The sequence below is a fragment of the Urocitellus parryii genome, chromosome 5 (assembly GCF_045843805.1).
Source record: "Urocitellus parryii isolate mUroPar1 chromosome 5, mUroPar1.hap1, whole genome shotgun sequence".
Lineage (NCBI taxonomy): Eukaryota > Metazoa > Chordata > Mammalia > Rodentia > Sciuridae > Urocitellus > Urocitellus parryii.
In genome coordinates this window covers 84,179,888-84,195,022 of record NC_135535.1, presented here as the reverse complement: position 1 = coordinate 84,195,022, position 15,135 = coordinate 84,179,888, and the positions used below count along the sequence as shown (strand labels likewise).

General features: G+C 33.7%; 1 protein-coding gene across 1 annotated transcript in view; it reads left to right on the top strand.

The window, feature by feature from the left end:
- The window catches only part of Stk38l (serine/threonine kinase 38 like), a 76,151-nt gene extending 61,429 nt beyond the window's left edge, over positions 1 to 14,722 (top strand). Inside the window, exons 6-14 of the mRNA XM_026392340.2 lie at positions 2,642 to 2,765; positions 4,527 to 4,681; positions 5,093 to 5,195; positions 5,386 to 5,447; positions 8,038 to 8,155; positions 8,558 to 8,681; positions 9,515 to 9,610; positions 10,849 to 10,940; positions 11,039 to 14,722. Coding sequence (XP_026248125.1) covers positions 2,642 to 2,765; positions 4,527 to 4,681; positions 5,093 to 5,195; positions 5,386 to 5,447; positions 8,038 to 8,155; positions 8,558 to 8,681; positions 9,515 to 9,610; positions 10,849 to 10,940; positions 11,039 to 11,166 — 1,002 coding nt within the window. The 3' untranslated portion in view covers positions 11,167 to 14,722. The remainder of the gene's footprint in view (positions 1 to 2,641; positions 2,766 to 4,526; positions 4,682 to 5,092; positions 5,196 to 5,385; positions 5,448 to 8,037; positions 8,156 to 8,557; positions 8,682 to 9,514; positions 9,611 to 10,848; positions 10,941 to 11,038) is intronic.
- Positions 14,723 to 15,135: the final 413 nt, after the last annotated feature.

Below are 15,135 nucleotides of genomic sequence, written 5' to 3'. Positions count from 1 at the left end.
GCTCTTGACATATCATGTTTCATACATTAGATTCAAGTTGGTTATGAACTCCCATTTTTACCCCAAATACAGATTGCAGAATCACATCTGTTACACATCCACATTTTTACATAATGCCCTATTAGTAACTGTTGTATTCTGCTACCTTTCCCATCCTCTACTATCTCCCCTCCCCTCCCCTCCCATCTTCTCTCTCTACCCCATCTACTGTATTTCATTTCTCTCCTTGTTTATTTACCCGTTCCCCTCGCAACCTCTTATGTGTGATTTTGTATAACAATGAGGGTCTCCCTCCATTACCATGCAATTTCCCTTTTCTCTCCCTTTCCCTCCCACCTAGTGTATCTGTTTAATGTTGATCTTTTCTTCCTGCTCTTCCTCCCTGCTCTGTTCTTGGTTGTTGTCATTATATCAAAGAAGACATTTGGTATTTGTTTTTTAGGGATTGGCTAGCTTCACTAAGCATAATCTGCTCTAGTGCCATCCATTTCCCTGCAAAATCCATGATTTTGTCACTTTTTAGTGCTGCGTAATATTCCATTGTGTATAAATGCCACATTTTTTTTTATCCATTCATCTATTGAAGGGCATCTGGGTTGGTTCCACAGTCTAGCAATTGTGAATTGTGCCGCTATGAACATCGATGTGGCAGTATCCCTGTAGTAAGCTCTTTTAAGGTCTTCAGGGAATAGTCCGAGAAGGGCAATAGCTGGGTCAAATGGTGGTTCCATTCCCAGCTTTCCCAGGAATCTCCATACTGCTTTCTAAATTGGCCGCACTAGTTTGCAGTCCCACCAGCAATGTACAAGAGTACCCTTTTCCCCATATCCTCGCCAGCACTTGTTGTTGTTTGACTTCATAATGGCTGCCAATCTTACTGGAGTGAGATGGTATCTTAGGGTGGTTTTGATTTGCATTTCTCTGACTGCTAGAGATGGTGAGCATTTTTTCATGTACTTGTTGATTGATTGTATGTCCTCCTCTGAGAAATGTCTGTTCAGGTCTTTGGCCCATTTGTTGATTGGGTTACTTGTTGTCTTATTGTCTAATTTTTTGAGTTCTTTGTATACTCTGGATATTAGGGCTCTATCTGAAGTGTGAGGAGTAAAAATTTGTTCCCATGATGTAGGCTCCCTATTTACCTCTCTTATTGTTTCTCTTGCTGAGAAAAAACTTTTCAGTTTAAGTAAGTCCCATTTATTGATTCTTGTTATTAACTCTTGTGCTATGGGTGTCCTGTTAAGGCATTTGGAACCCGACCCCACAATATGTAGATCGGAGCCAACTTTTTCTTCTATCAGACGCAGAGTCTCTGATTTGATATCTAGCTCCTTGATCCACTTTGAGTTAACTTTTGTGCATGGAGAGAGGAGGGGATTCAGATTCATTTTGTTGCAAATGGATTTCCAGTTTTCCCAGCACCATTTGTTGAAGATGCTATCCTTCCTCCATTGCATGCTTTTAGCTCCTTTATCAAATATAAGATAGTTGTAGCTTTGTGGATTAGTCTCTGTGTCCTCTATTCTGTACCATTGGTCCCCCGCCTGTTTTGGTACCAGTACCATGCTGTCTTTGTTACTATTGCTCTGTAATATAGTTTGAAATCTGGTATCGCTATACCGCCTGATTCACGCTTCCTGCTTAGAATTGCTTTTGCTATTCTGGGTCTTTTATTTTTCCATATGAATTTAGAAAATAGTTTTTTGATGCCAGAAAGCAGGTTCTTTGTTCTTCACTCTTGTGCTATGCTCTCAGCATTTATTGAACCAGGCAATAACAGTAATTCCCAAAATGACTTCTTAAGCCGATCAGATTTTATTATCCTTAAAAGGCTTTCAAATATGTGCTTTCAGTGTGCTTTGGACCAGATTTCTTAGTGGTACACAGTGAAAATATCAAAAGTATAAAATCAAATCTTGTTGATAAATCCTTGAACAAAGAACATGTAAACATACTAATGCAAAAGCATCTGGAAACTGAAGTTATACCAACCTCATAAATTATTCAGTTTATGAAATTTCTAGTCTATAAAATTTTTACATAATGGTATCCCAGGTAATTATGTGTCTGACAAATCAGTAGGAAAACCTCAAAAACTTATACTAATTTGCTGTAACTAATGATTAGAGATTTTTCTAACAATAACTTAATATAAAATTATTACAAATGTTCCTCCATATAAAAACTAACAAATAAAGATCAAACTGGGCCCTTTTTTTTAATGGCTAAAAGTAGTTTTAGTAAACCTTGACTTTGTGATACTAATCTACATTGCATTGTTTACTACTTTTAACAAAGTCAAACTAATGTCCTGAATTTATATAACAAAGCCAGGATTCTTGCCCTGGTTGAGAGGTTTTAGTTGGGAAGATTGTGGACTAGTCATTACCCTATCTCAAAGGCCTCAGCTTTCTATAATATACCTTTTGATCTCATCTTTTCAACCCTAAAGATATTAGCTAAAACAAACTATTTCATGAGAGTCTCCGTATTTAATGAGAATTTGTACATGCATTATGTTTGAAATCTTTTTTGAAATTCCAGTTTTCCTTCATGACAATTATGGATGCATAATTTTAAGAGGGAAACTTGAAAAATGTGTAATGTGTTACAATTATTCTTTTAAAATATATTCCTCTAGGTGGCACATATCCGAGCAGAAAGAGATATTTTGGTGGAAGCAGATGGTGCCTGGGTGGTGAAGATGTTTTACAGTTTTCAGGATAAGAGGAACCTTTATCTCATCATGGAATTTCTTCCTGGAGGTAAAGAAAACATTATAGCAATGACAAGCTGACCAAGCATATCTTTATATGTAATAATAACTTTGTTGATTAGGTTTACTTTTATAGTTCTAGTTATGGGGTTTATATACTCACAGTTTTTCAGAATTTCCTTGTATAATAATATTCATTTTGACCACAAATCAGGTCAAATCAAATCAAATTTTGAAGGAATGATTAGATTGGTACATTTTAAATACTACCATTCTGGGTTCACTGCAACCCTTAGATTGTTATAAGTGTAGAGTTAAAACAAAAAGCCAATAAAATAAAAACACAAATACCCAGCAGGAAAATGACTGACAGTGTACAGAAGAGAAACTCTGGCTGTTTTATATAGGAAAATGTTCACCTTCACCTATATTCAGGGAAATGCTATTTTTTTCTTTTTCTTTCTTTCTTTCTTTTTTTTTTTTATGTGTGTGTGTGTGAGTGTGTGTGTGTGTTGCTGGGGATTGAACCCAGGGCCTTGTGCATACAAGGTAAACACTCTACCAACTGAGCTATATCCCCAGCCCCAGTGAAATGCAATGTAAATAGGAATGATATATCATTTCACACTCATCAGATTATCAAAAGCCTTCAAGTCTGATAATAATGAATATTGATAAGACTGTAGAAGATACTGACCTCCTGTAAGTAGATCTCTAACTTTGATGGAGAGCAATTTGGAGATGTTCAGTGAATCTGAAAATGCATGTGGCCTATGATCCAGTACTTTCACAACCAGCTGTTCTCCCTGGAGATTCTCCCTACATGTGCACAAGAAATATGCAAAAGAATGCTTATGGCAGCATCAGCATAATAGTGAAAAACTACATTCAAGACAAATGCCTGTCATTAGAAGTATAGAACAATAAAATCTGTCCAAATTATGTGATGGAAATTTTTTAACTGTAATTAAAAGTCATAAGCTCTATCTGATTCCACAGTAAAATTCAGAAACAGTGGAATGAAATAAAAATAAGCTGTGAAATTACACATAATTTGATAGTATTTAGGTAAAATTTTAAAAACCCAAAACTATAAATTTCTAATACATACATATGTGAAACCATATTTTATAAATAAGCCGTAAGGATACACACCAAACCAAATCTATCCATTGTTACTCAGCTAAGAGGGAATGGGAAATAGAATGGGAGTGGAGGACAAAGAATACTTCTATATAGTCTTTTTTTAAAAAGACTCAAAGCAGATATGAGAAAATATTATCAGTTATCAATTCTGTGTTGCAAATGCACTAGTTCTTACAGTACTAAAAACTACTTATTATTTGCCCTTTTTTAAAGGAAAAATTTTCTTGAAAATAAAAGACTGCCTAGAAGTGATTTCTTAAAGTGAGCTAATGTTCTATTTTCTTTGGACTAAGGAGCTCAGGCTATTTTTGAAATTTTAAAGAGTATGTCTGGTTTCCTGCTGTGTTTATTTTGATTCTTTTTGCAGTTTGACTTATTTTCTTCAGCAACTTATTCTGAATGGAGTTATATTTCTTCATCAGCTTCTATGAGCTCTGTTCTGATTTGGTTTCAAAAAACTCTCTACTCTAAAACCATTGCATGTCATCAAAATTTGCTTATGCAACGTGACTTTTGTTTAGCTCCAGAGATGGTTAGAGGTGTACTGGGTGGATCACAAAATGCCAAATCAGACATACATTGTAAAAATACAAAGAAAGCTTTTGTAGGGTATTTCCTCCCCTTTTGAAGCATTTTCAGTAACATGATGCTTCCCTTTTCTTAGGTGACATGATGACATTGTTAATGAAGAAGGATACCTTGACAGAAGAGGAAACACAGTTCTACATTTCAGAGACTGTTCTGGCAATAGATGCAATCCACCAGTTGGGCTTCATCCATCGGGATATCAAGCCAGACAACCTCTTATTGGATGCCAAGGCATGTGCATAAACCGGTGAATTATGAGGTTGCTGATTAGTTTATAGAGTAAAGCTGGTTTTATGATTAAAAATATACAACTGTAATTTGAATTATTGCTAAACTACATTATTTCAGAACAGCACAATAGGAGAGGCCTCTGGAGTGGAATGTATCATGGGGATATGATTTTTTTTTTTTATTTTTATTTTTTGCAGTGCTGGGGATAAATCCATGGTTTTTTTTTTTTTAATCTCCTTCCATTTTATGCTTTAAAAAAATCATCCTCCTCCAATATTTCTAAGTTTACATTTTTATCTGTATGAATTTTAAGCCAAAGATTTTAATAATAATTGCATTTAAAAGAGGAGTTTATAATAAGGCCTTTTTTTCAAAGTTGATATAATCTGGTTTTACTGAAATTTTTTTTAGGGACATGTAAAATTATCTGATTTTGGTTTATGCACGGGGTTAAAGAAAGCTCACAGGACTGAATTCTACAGAAATCTTACACACAACCCACCAAGTGACTTCTGTAAGTTTGCTTTTTTATTTTGATTAAGATATTATAGCTGGTTTAATGGAGTACTGTTAAGAAATGATAATTTTCTCCCTTCCTCTCCCCACTCAACTGAATTTACCTTGTGTTTTAGATGTTTATATGTGATTTGTCTTTTGCTAAGAGTTTTCCCCTCGTGATTATAATTCTGTCTTGTTGAAATTAGCATTTCAGAACATGAACTCAAAGAGGAAAGCGGAAACATGGAAGAAAAACAGGAGACAACTGGTGAGTTAACCACATTTTCAAGAGAGAATTTTGTGTGCTGGTCCTAAAATCTCATCTGTTTTCTACTTTATTGTTTTGTCTTCACAGTGATTAGTACTCCCTTCAATGATGGTGCTTATTCTGGGCTCACATAGTTTTCTGTTTCTTTTTATGATTTCCTTGCCTATAAAGCAAACTATAAAAATCTACTTTATGATTTAATTTTAGAGTACTTTATTGACAATTAATATGAATAAGTAATTCATCTGTTTAATAGTAATTAGCACTGTAAATAAAACATACTGAGTGTGTGAATGGCATGGGATTTCCATTTCCTCATTTTCTGTGCTGTGATATAAATCCTGATATAACAAATAACAATTGTAAAAAAGTGGTTGCCCTTTTCTATGAACTTCTTTAGAGATCAAGTAAATAGGAAATTTGGGATTTCAACAGTGTTATGATAGAATAGATACAAAACTGCCTCAAGCTGGGTATGGTGGAGCATGCCTATAATCCCAGCATCTTGAGAGGCTTCAACAGCAGGATCACAGGTTTGAGGCCAGCCTCCAAAATTTATCGAGACTCTCAGCAACTTAGTGAGATCTTTTCTCAAAACAAAATGTAATGGGCTGGGGTTGTGGCTCAGTGGTAGAACACTTGTCTAGCATGTGTGAGGCACTGGGTTTGATTCTCAGCATTGCATATAAATGTACAAAATAAAGGTCCAAATAAAATAACACCACCTTTGTTTAAAAAAAAAAAAAGTAAAGTGGTTCATACCTGTAATCCCAGCAGCTCAGGAGGCTGAGGTAGGAAGATCTTGAGCTCAAAGCCAGCCTCCACAAAAGTGAGGTGCTGACTAACTCAGTGAGACCCTGTCTCTAAATAAAATACAAAATAGGGCTGGGGGATGTGGCTCAGTAGTTGAGTATCAATCCCCAGTACAAAAAAAAAAAAGAAGAAGAAGTAAAAAAGGGCTTGGGATGTAGCTCAGCGATAAAATGCCCCTGGATTATATCCCCAGTAACCAACCCTCCCACCCCCCCAAAAAAATTGCCACAGGTAAACTTCATTATTCCATTAATGTAGAATTACACTACTTTTAACCCCATACTATTTCTCCTCTGTTACTTAGCAAATTTATAAGAATTGTTTCCCCCTTTTCCTCTTTCCCTTTATCCAGAACCATGAACATTCGTAAGATGAAGAATGTGCCTTTTGACTTTGTTTTTCCACCTTCTCATACATGTAGATACTCAATAAATATTTGTTCACTTCAACCAAGTAATGAATGGGGATTCTAACTCACCATTCCTTTAGGGAAGTAAATAGACTGAAAAATAATAGTTTGACACCCTCTAAAACCAAATAAACAACCTTTGCATGATTTAACTTATTCTCTTATTAGACCAAGTAATTGAAAACTCTTGTAAAAACAGTCCAGTGTTTTTTATTTTTTTATTATTTTTTTTTATTTTTTATTTTTTTTTTAGAATTTTTTTTTATTGGTTGTTCACAACATTACAAAGCTCTTGACATATCATATTTCATACATTAGATTGAAGTGGGTTATGAACTCCCAATTTTACCCCAGATGCAGATTGCAGAATCACGTCGGTTACACATCCACAATTTTATATAATGCCCTATTAGTAATTGTTGTATTCTGCTACCTTTCCTATCCCCTACAGTCCAGTGTTTTTTAAATGTATTGAGCTATGCATTGAGGAAAACTCCATTCTGCTTTTCAATGTGTCACTTTTAGGTCATATTTTACAGCTGAGAAAAGAATTGCAGTATTGTCTACTTTTAAAGGAAAATAATGAATACTGGCTAAAAATATCATAGGAGAATTCTTTACCTCCTATTTACAGAGTTTTCAAAGGTAATCATAGGTTAATGTTCTCATGGCCAATAGTTATCCTGTGTTGTATCAGGGTTTCCCAAGGAAGAAGTAAAAAAGTACTTTATTACTATTTAGGACAGGAAATTTCCTCTGCCCACTAACTGCCAATCATGTCTTCTCCTATATTGTTGAGATGACAAAATCTGCTTGTTACATCAGAAATAGCACCTAGCTCTCATTGAGAACTACTCCTTAAAAACAATTTACTAAGAATGAAGCCAGGTGCAGTGAAGCAGAGACGAAGGCAGGAGGATCAAAAGTTCAAAGCCAGCCTCAGCAATTAATCGAGACCCTAAGCAATTTAGCAAGACCCTGTTGTGGCAGGTTTTATTACCACAGATTTTTGTAAGCAGAAGCTGAGGCTCTGAGAGCTTAAATAACTTGCCCAAGAACACAATTGTAGTGACAGGGCAGCCCGGGTTCAACCTTTTCATTCTGTTTTGAGATGGACTTAGGGCTACACATATAATGATTTAGTTGAGCATCTTAGGAAGCAGAAATCATGTATTCTGTAACATAGAATCTGACTCACCTTGCATATGATAAACATATGGAATAAGTTATTAAAGGGAAAATTAACTTCTTTAAACTTTACTTTTTTCAGTAGTAAATCATACTCAGGTGGTTGGGATTTTTTTTGTTTTATTGTTTTTTGTTTTTTAAATGTTCTGAATGTTGGTTTGATAAGCTGCTCCTTTGCAGGCATATTCCACAGTTGGGACACCAGATTACATTGCTCCAGAAGTCTTTATGCAGACTGGTTACAACAAGTTGTGTGACTGGTGGTCTTTGGGAGTGATTATGTATGAAATGTTAATAGGTATGTTCTGTCGTTAACTTGCGTTACCTTGAGTGCTATTGTTTGAACATGTTACGGATATCATGGGCTAAAGTAGTTTAACTACTTTAAACCTATTTCTAACCTTCTGCAATGTTAAATATTACCAAATACCAAAGGACTCTTTAGGGATCCTATTGAAGGAAGGCAGGTATTTACCTGGACATTCATGTATCTGCATGACTTTTCAGGTAAAATAAGGAAGAGGGGTACTTTAAATCCTTTATTGACTCTATTGGCAATTTTATTGTAAATTGATGAATGGTGGTATTTTTTAAATTAGATACAGCATTCAGCATTGTTTCTTGTGGCACGTATTTAGTAGGTACAATTTAATTAATCACAAAAGCTGACAAAGCTTTTGTTTTTCTTTGTGACATGTAGGCTATCCACCTTTCTGCTCCGAAACGCCTCAAGAAACATACAGAAAAGTGATGAATTGGAAAGAAACTCTAGTATTTCCTCCAGAAGTACCTATTTCTGAGAAAGCCAAGGATTTAATTCTCAGGTTAGTGTTTAAACCCCTAGAGGAGTTCAGGGTGTCTTAACACTTCACAGGTACCCAAAAGATCTGTTTCACTTTTGTGTGTCAAGAGAGGATACCACTGATCTACATAGCCAAAGAAGTCAATAAAGAAAAGGGTTTTTGGGGTTTTTTTTTTTAAATGTAAACTCTTAATAGGAAGTTTGCAATGGAAAAAAGTAGGAGTCAAGAAGAGGGAAGAAGTCTTGTATTGTTTCAGGGACTGATACACATTAAAAGCAAAATGTCACTCACTCCTGTTAGAATGCAGTGACCTAATCCTATTAAAGAGAAGAGGGAAAGGAAATTTGTTAGTGGTAGGAACTCCTTTTTATGAAAGTCTGTATATGAAATCATCTAAGCAAAAGATTCTGTTCTGTTCTATAACTAAGATGTATTTTGGTACTGCTGTGAAGAGCTGGAAGGATTATAAATGGAACAACCTGTGAGAACAGCCTGTCAGTAAAAAATCTTTAAACTATATATGACCTTAGACCTAGTGACTCTGCTTTTAGAGTTTTGCTTATGCAAATAATTTGATGTATATAAACATTTAAGTATGTTTATCTTGATATTGTTTTAGTCATGAAAAATTGGAAACCATCTAAATGTTCAATAACAGCAGACTGGCTACATACATTGTAATTTATAATAGTTATCCCTAAATACTACAATTATGGGTGATTTTTATTTTCTCCCACATTTTCCACAATAAACATAGTAAACTTCAAAAAAAAATTGTAATGCTTTAAAAAAATAAAAAAATAACACTGAGTACTTTAGATATAATTTGTATATAATTTGTTTTCTTGTTATAGATTTTGTACTGATTCTGAAAATAGAATTGGGAATAGTGGAGTAGAAGAAATAAAAAGTCACCCCTTTTTTGAAGGCGTAGACTGGGGGCATATAAGGTATGTTGCTGGACTTTGGGGAGAAGTCTGAGTATTATGAGTTTCTAGATTTGGTGATTAATTTACCTTCAATTCTGCTAGATTACCCCTAGCAGAAGAAGTACCACTATTATAATGTTATCAAGTCAGTGTTTTCTGGGTTATATAAGTGAGACTATACTGGCTATATAGCTAAATGACTTATCATAGGCTAATGTCCACTGTAAAGGAAAAAAACACATTTTGCTTTTTAGAACCTTCTACTTAATATCTTAGTACCTTTTACATAATCTGGTAAACTTAACACCCAATGTATTCATTAAAATATTGTTGAAAATTCCTTAATGTAAGCCAGGTGTGGTGGCACACACCGGTAATATGAGCAGCTTGGGAGGCTGAGGTAGGAGGATCTTGAATTCAAAGCCAGCCTCCACAAAAGTGAGGTGCTGACCAACTCAGTGAGACCCTGTCTCTAAATAAAATACAAAACAGGCCTGGGGATGTGGCTCCTGAGGTCAATCCACAGTATCCCACCCTCTAAAAAATATACAATAAAAACTGATAGTTTCTTTTAATGATTTTTATAGCCAAATATTTTTAACATGATAAGAAGACACTTTCAGGGTCTGGGGTTGTAGCTCAGTGGTTGAACACTTGCCTTACATGCGTAAGGCATTGGGTTCAAGCCTCGGCCACCAAATAAATAAATAAATAAAGATATATGTCCATCTATGACTAAAAAAAAAAATATTTAAAAAAAAAGAAGGCAAAAAAAGAAAGGCATATTCATGACTATTTTTTTTTAAAAACCTAATATTCTTGATTCTCTTGAAATTCATACAACTGAGAAGTATTTGCATTCACATTTCATCACAAATATGTAGTACCTTGTTTTCGCAAATAACTTTGAATTTTTGGATCTTCTACTAGAAGAATTCTAGTCCTTAATTACTTAAGTAGGATCCAGTCCTCACAATATCCTATTTTATATAACTGTAAAATCACTCACTCTTTTTCTACTTAAAAATAGCATGAAAAAGTCTTGGTACAAGAATTTTAAAATTCTAAGTAAATGAAAACATTTTTGTAAAAATTTATACTCAACTATTTTGAAATCCACTGAACTATTCTCATATCCACAATAAATGTCAATGACCTTTTTAATTAGAAAATAGCACACAAGATTTGTAAGAATTATTTGTTGGAAAATAAAGAATTCAGGAAAATTTCCCATGGTTACTCAGTACCTTATTTTACAGGGAAAGGCCAGCAGCAATCCCTATAGAAATCAAGAGCATTGATGACACTTCAAATTTTGATGACTTCCCTGAATCTGATATCTTACAACCAGGTAAGATAATCTTATAACTCATGCTATTAAAAGTCTATGAAGATGACATTTTACTAATGAAATTTCTATATTCTTGGTTAATTTTTCTATCTTTCTAGTGCCAAATACCACAGAACCAGACTATAAATCCAAAGACTGGGTCTTTCTCAATTATACCTACAAAAGGTTTGAAGGGTTGACTCAGCGTGGCTCTATCCCCACCTACATGAAAGCTGGGAAATTATGAATGAAGATCACAGTCACCCATAACCAAGAGAACTCAGGTAGCTGCATCACCAGGCTTGCTTGGCATAGGTAACAAGACACTGAAATACCCTGAAGATGGTGGTGCTTATTGACTACAAGAGGAAATTCTACAGGATTAGGATTTCTAAGACTACTACAGGAATTGGTTGGCAGTGCCAGCTGGCTTTTTTTTTTTAATATTTTATTGATTTTGTTAACTTTATTATACGAAGGTACTGGAATAAAAGGAACGTACATCCCTTTGTAACTGCACTGCCTACATGCGTATTAAGGTCCATTCTGCCTGTGTGTGCTTTGGCTTTGAACTGTAACACCTCTAATCAATTCAGGAGAAATACATATCATTTAAAGCAGCATAGGCTAACCTGTAGGTAACACTGCAGTATTGCTGACTCACTGCAAATCTTATGGGTCTAGAAAATCAGTAAAAGCCATCTTCCATAGTTAGAACATTTGCCCTATTGGTTTGGACATCTGTAGAATATATATGAAGACAATTTCTATAATGGTTTTAAGAAATTTAAAAAGAGATACACTGGTTCTTTAAAAATAGAATTTTATCATCAAGTTATTACACAAACTCCACTGTAGGGAGTGACAAGTTTCTAATAAGGAAAAGGAAGTTTTAATACTTTCACTCAAGAACTCCACTAAGATATTTACTTTGTGGTCAGAAATACTGATGACCTTTATATACGTAGTCTGTATATTCATAGGGAGATGTACTGTATTATACAAAATGTAAAGTTGCTTTTTTTGTGACAAGAGGACTTCTTTTTTTAACAAGAAGACATGGCATTATTTTAATTTGATTATGGTGAGTTGAATTTCAGAAATGACCGTAAAGGCTGCTTGTAGAACCTAGCGTATTTTTATTAAACTATTTTTTTAAATGTCAGACTTCTGATTATGTAAATGGACTTATAAAGAACAAAGAGCAATTTACTTTGGTTTTATAGAAAGTTGTTACATATCATGGCTAGTTACCTTTTATTTCTTTTGATCAAATTTTTTCCTTTGATAGTACTTGTATTATTGTGCCATTATTTTCTTATGCTCCTCCAAATGTACCAAAGATCCTAAACAGAGTGGATGCTCACAGCGGAATAGAATTTTACTTTCCTATGGGAATGCTGTATTCAGACATGAAAGATCTCTCTCTGATGGAGGTCAGCTTATTTGAGGGCAGCACTATTTGGGTTGAGCTGCACCACTCTGGTTAATACCAATAGAAATAAGGAAGTAAATGCAGGCCAAGAGATTGTTATTAGAGGAAGAGAGCAAATGTCAGCATCAAATTCTTTGGGTATTTCTCTAAGAATTAAATAATCTTTTCTTGCTCAATATTTTAGTTCTAAAATGACTATCCCAAGGTTTTGGTTTCATATGTACTAGTTGAAGATAATACTTTATTAAAGAATGGCCTAATGTTTATCATAACTGTTAATTGATAGAATTATAAATGAATGATCTGTGATCAAAATCTAAAGTGATGATTTATTTGTAGGATGTCTTTCCTAAAGGGAAAGAATTACATAGGAGCATTATACAAATCTACAAAAACTGATGACTGTTGCTAAGTAAGTCCCAATGTTTCAGTAAGGCCATCCTGATGTGTCCCCCTCCTTTGGTTTGTTTCTTTATTTTTAAGCATTTGTTGAGTACTTTTTATGTGTTCATCTAGTAGTTCATCTCCATTTTTCTAGTTAGATCATGTGACTGAATATTTAGGAGAGAAAATTGTGAAAACTCTGGAGTTATCTCAATTTAACTGATTTTTCTAACTGCCTTTAATTTAAAAAAGAAAAAAAAATCTTTAACTCTTGCTGGGGTTCGTGAGATTTTCTCTCTCCAACACATTCCCTTTTAAAAGGGATTTTAATCAGCAAAGATCCCTAGCTACTTGACATATTCTCTCTTTGAATTGTTAAAATTTAGAACATTTACAGTGACAATTTGCTGCAACCATGATTATTTCCTGTTTTCTTTATTTAAATTTCACATTTTCTTTTTTAAAAAGGACTGTTTTGCTAGTGTGCTAATGAATAGTTAAGACACAAAGAAACTGCAATAGTCTGTAGTTTAAGTATCATAACTATGCTAGAACAGAAAGAATACCACTAATTCAAGTTGACTGAGAGACTGCAATCAATATAAGGAGCATATAAGAACAGAGCATTTTAGTTTTATTTCCTTCATTATTATCAGAAACAACTTAGAAATAGTTACGATTTCTTGGCATTAGAAGGGACATTTTGGAAAGTTTGCTTTGTTTAGAGCCTCATTCTTTGCTGGAGTTAATAGAGTGGTTCACATCTTTAGGGATTTCTCCTCATCAGAAGCGGTTCATAAGTGCCTCTCTTAAAGCAATTAAAGATTGTGTCTGCCCTCTGGAAGCTACGAGTTTGATTCATGATGCAAATTAGCTAGATAATTTGCAAAGTACCCTTGAGATTGAATTTTCTCTATTATACATTTCCCAAACTTCAGGTGAATCATTTAATTTAAATAACAGAACCCTATCTAATCAACTGCACATAATGACATTTTCTTTAAATTAGACTCTATTTTGAATTAAAAGAATTTTATTATAAATTGTGTGCTTTTGGTTTTTAAGTATATAGAAAGCTTGTATAATTCAGATTTTTCGGTTTCCTGATTTAATGTAGACATTGACTTTTTTATTAAACCTTTGTATTAAATCAAATTATGATATTTTTCTTTTACGAATTTATTATATTAACATGGCTTTAATTCTTTAACTGTATTAAAGCATTGTGTTGTCTGAAAATAAGGAATCCACTTTCAAATCAGCCACTTCTAAAATGGAATATATAGTTGATCTAAGAAGCTAGTTAGCTTAATGGAAAGTACCAAATGTGGACTATATAAAATGTTCTTCGCTAAGGCTTCAGATGGGGTTTCACTTATTTCCATAATAGCATCATACTTCAATGTTTTGTGTTTTTTTTAAACACCTGCATATCTTTATGTAAATCGAAGTTTTAAAATATTTTAAGTACATTTATTTTTGATGTTTTAGTGTAGAAAAGCTTTAGACAATTAGTCTCAACTGGTAGGAGAAACAAATATCTTTTGATGGTCTGCAAATAAATTAATTGAGGTTTTAATCAGTAAAGATCCCGAGCTACTAGAAACATTCTTTGAATTGTAAAAATTCAGAACATTCAAAATGACTGTTTTGCTGCATCCATGATTATTTCCTGTTTTCTTTATTTAAAATTTATTTTCTCTTTAGAAGTGCACTTATTTCTGAAAAATCTTAATGAAACAAACACTTAAAACAAATATAAAAACAAGACATTTGGGACTATTAGAGATATTTTAGATTTTTATGACAATGTGAGGGGATATTGCTGCTTTAAAAAGGAATAAAGTAATAAAAATATATCTTAGTTATTTTTTTAAAAGCAATACAATCCAGCAATTGTCTAGAAAAATAGTCATCAGGCTATTGAGTTCAGTGTTTCAAAAAAAAAAAAATGTTTTGGTGGCACGAGGGCTTTTTCACTGAAGGTAAGACAAAAATAAAAACTATGTTTACAAAATTTCTGTTGGTGAGGTGTTTTTGGTTTTATTTTTGAGTTTTGAGATAAGTGTTATCCAAAACTCAGGAAAGACTGTTTTGTGAATGTAAATTGCAGAACAACTACTATACTTAAGGATCACATCAAGAACAAAACAAACATTTGAAGTTTCATTTATATTCCATTTAAACTGTCAAGAGAGTTCCAGGTGTAGCTCAGCAGTAGAGCACTTACCTGCTTCACAAACAACAACAACAAAATCAGACAAGTTCATGTTTGAAATTGTTCAAATCTGTAGCTAAAAACATAACTGCACAAATTACAAATTCTACTTTTAGGCACTTGCTGGGCATATAGTTTATATACCCTACTAAATCAAAACCAATTAGCAAGCAGTATAT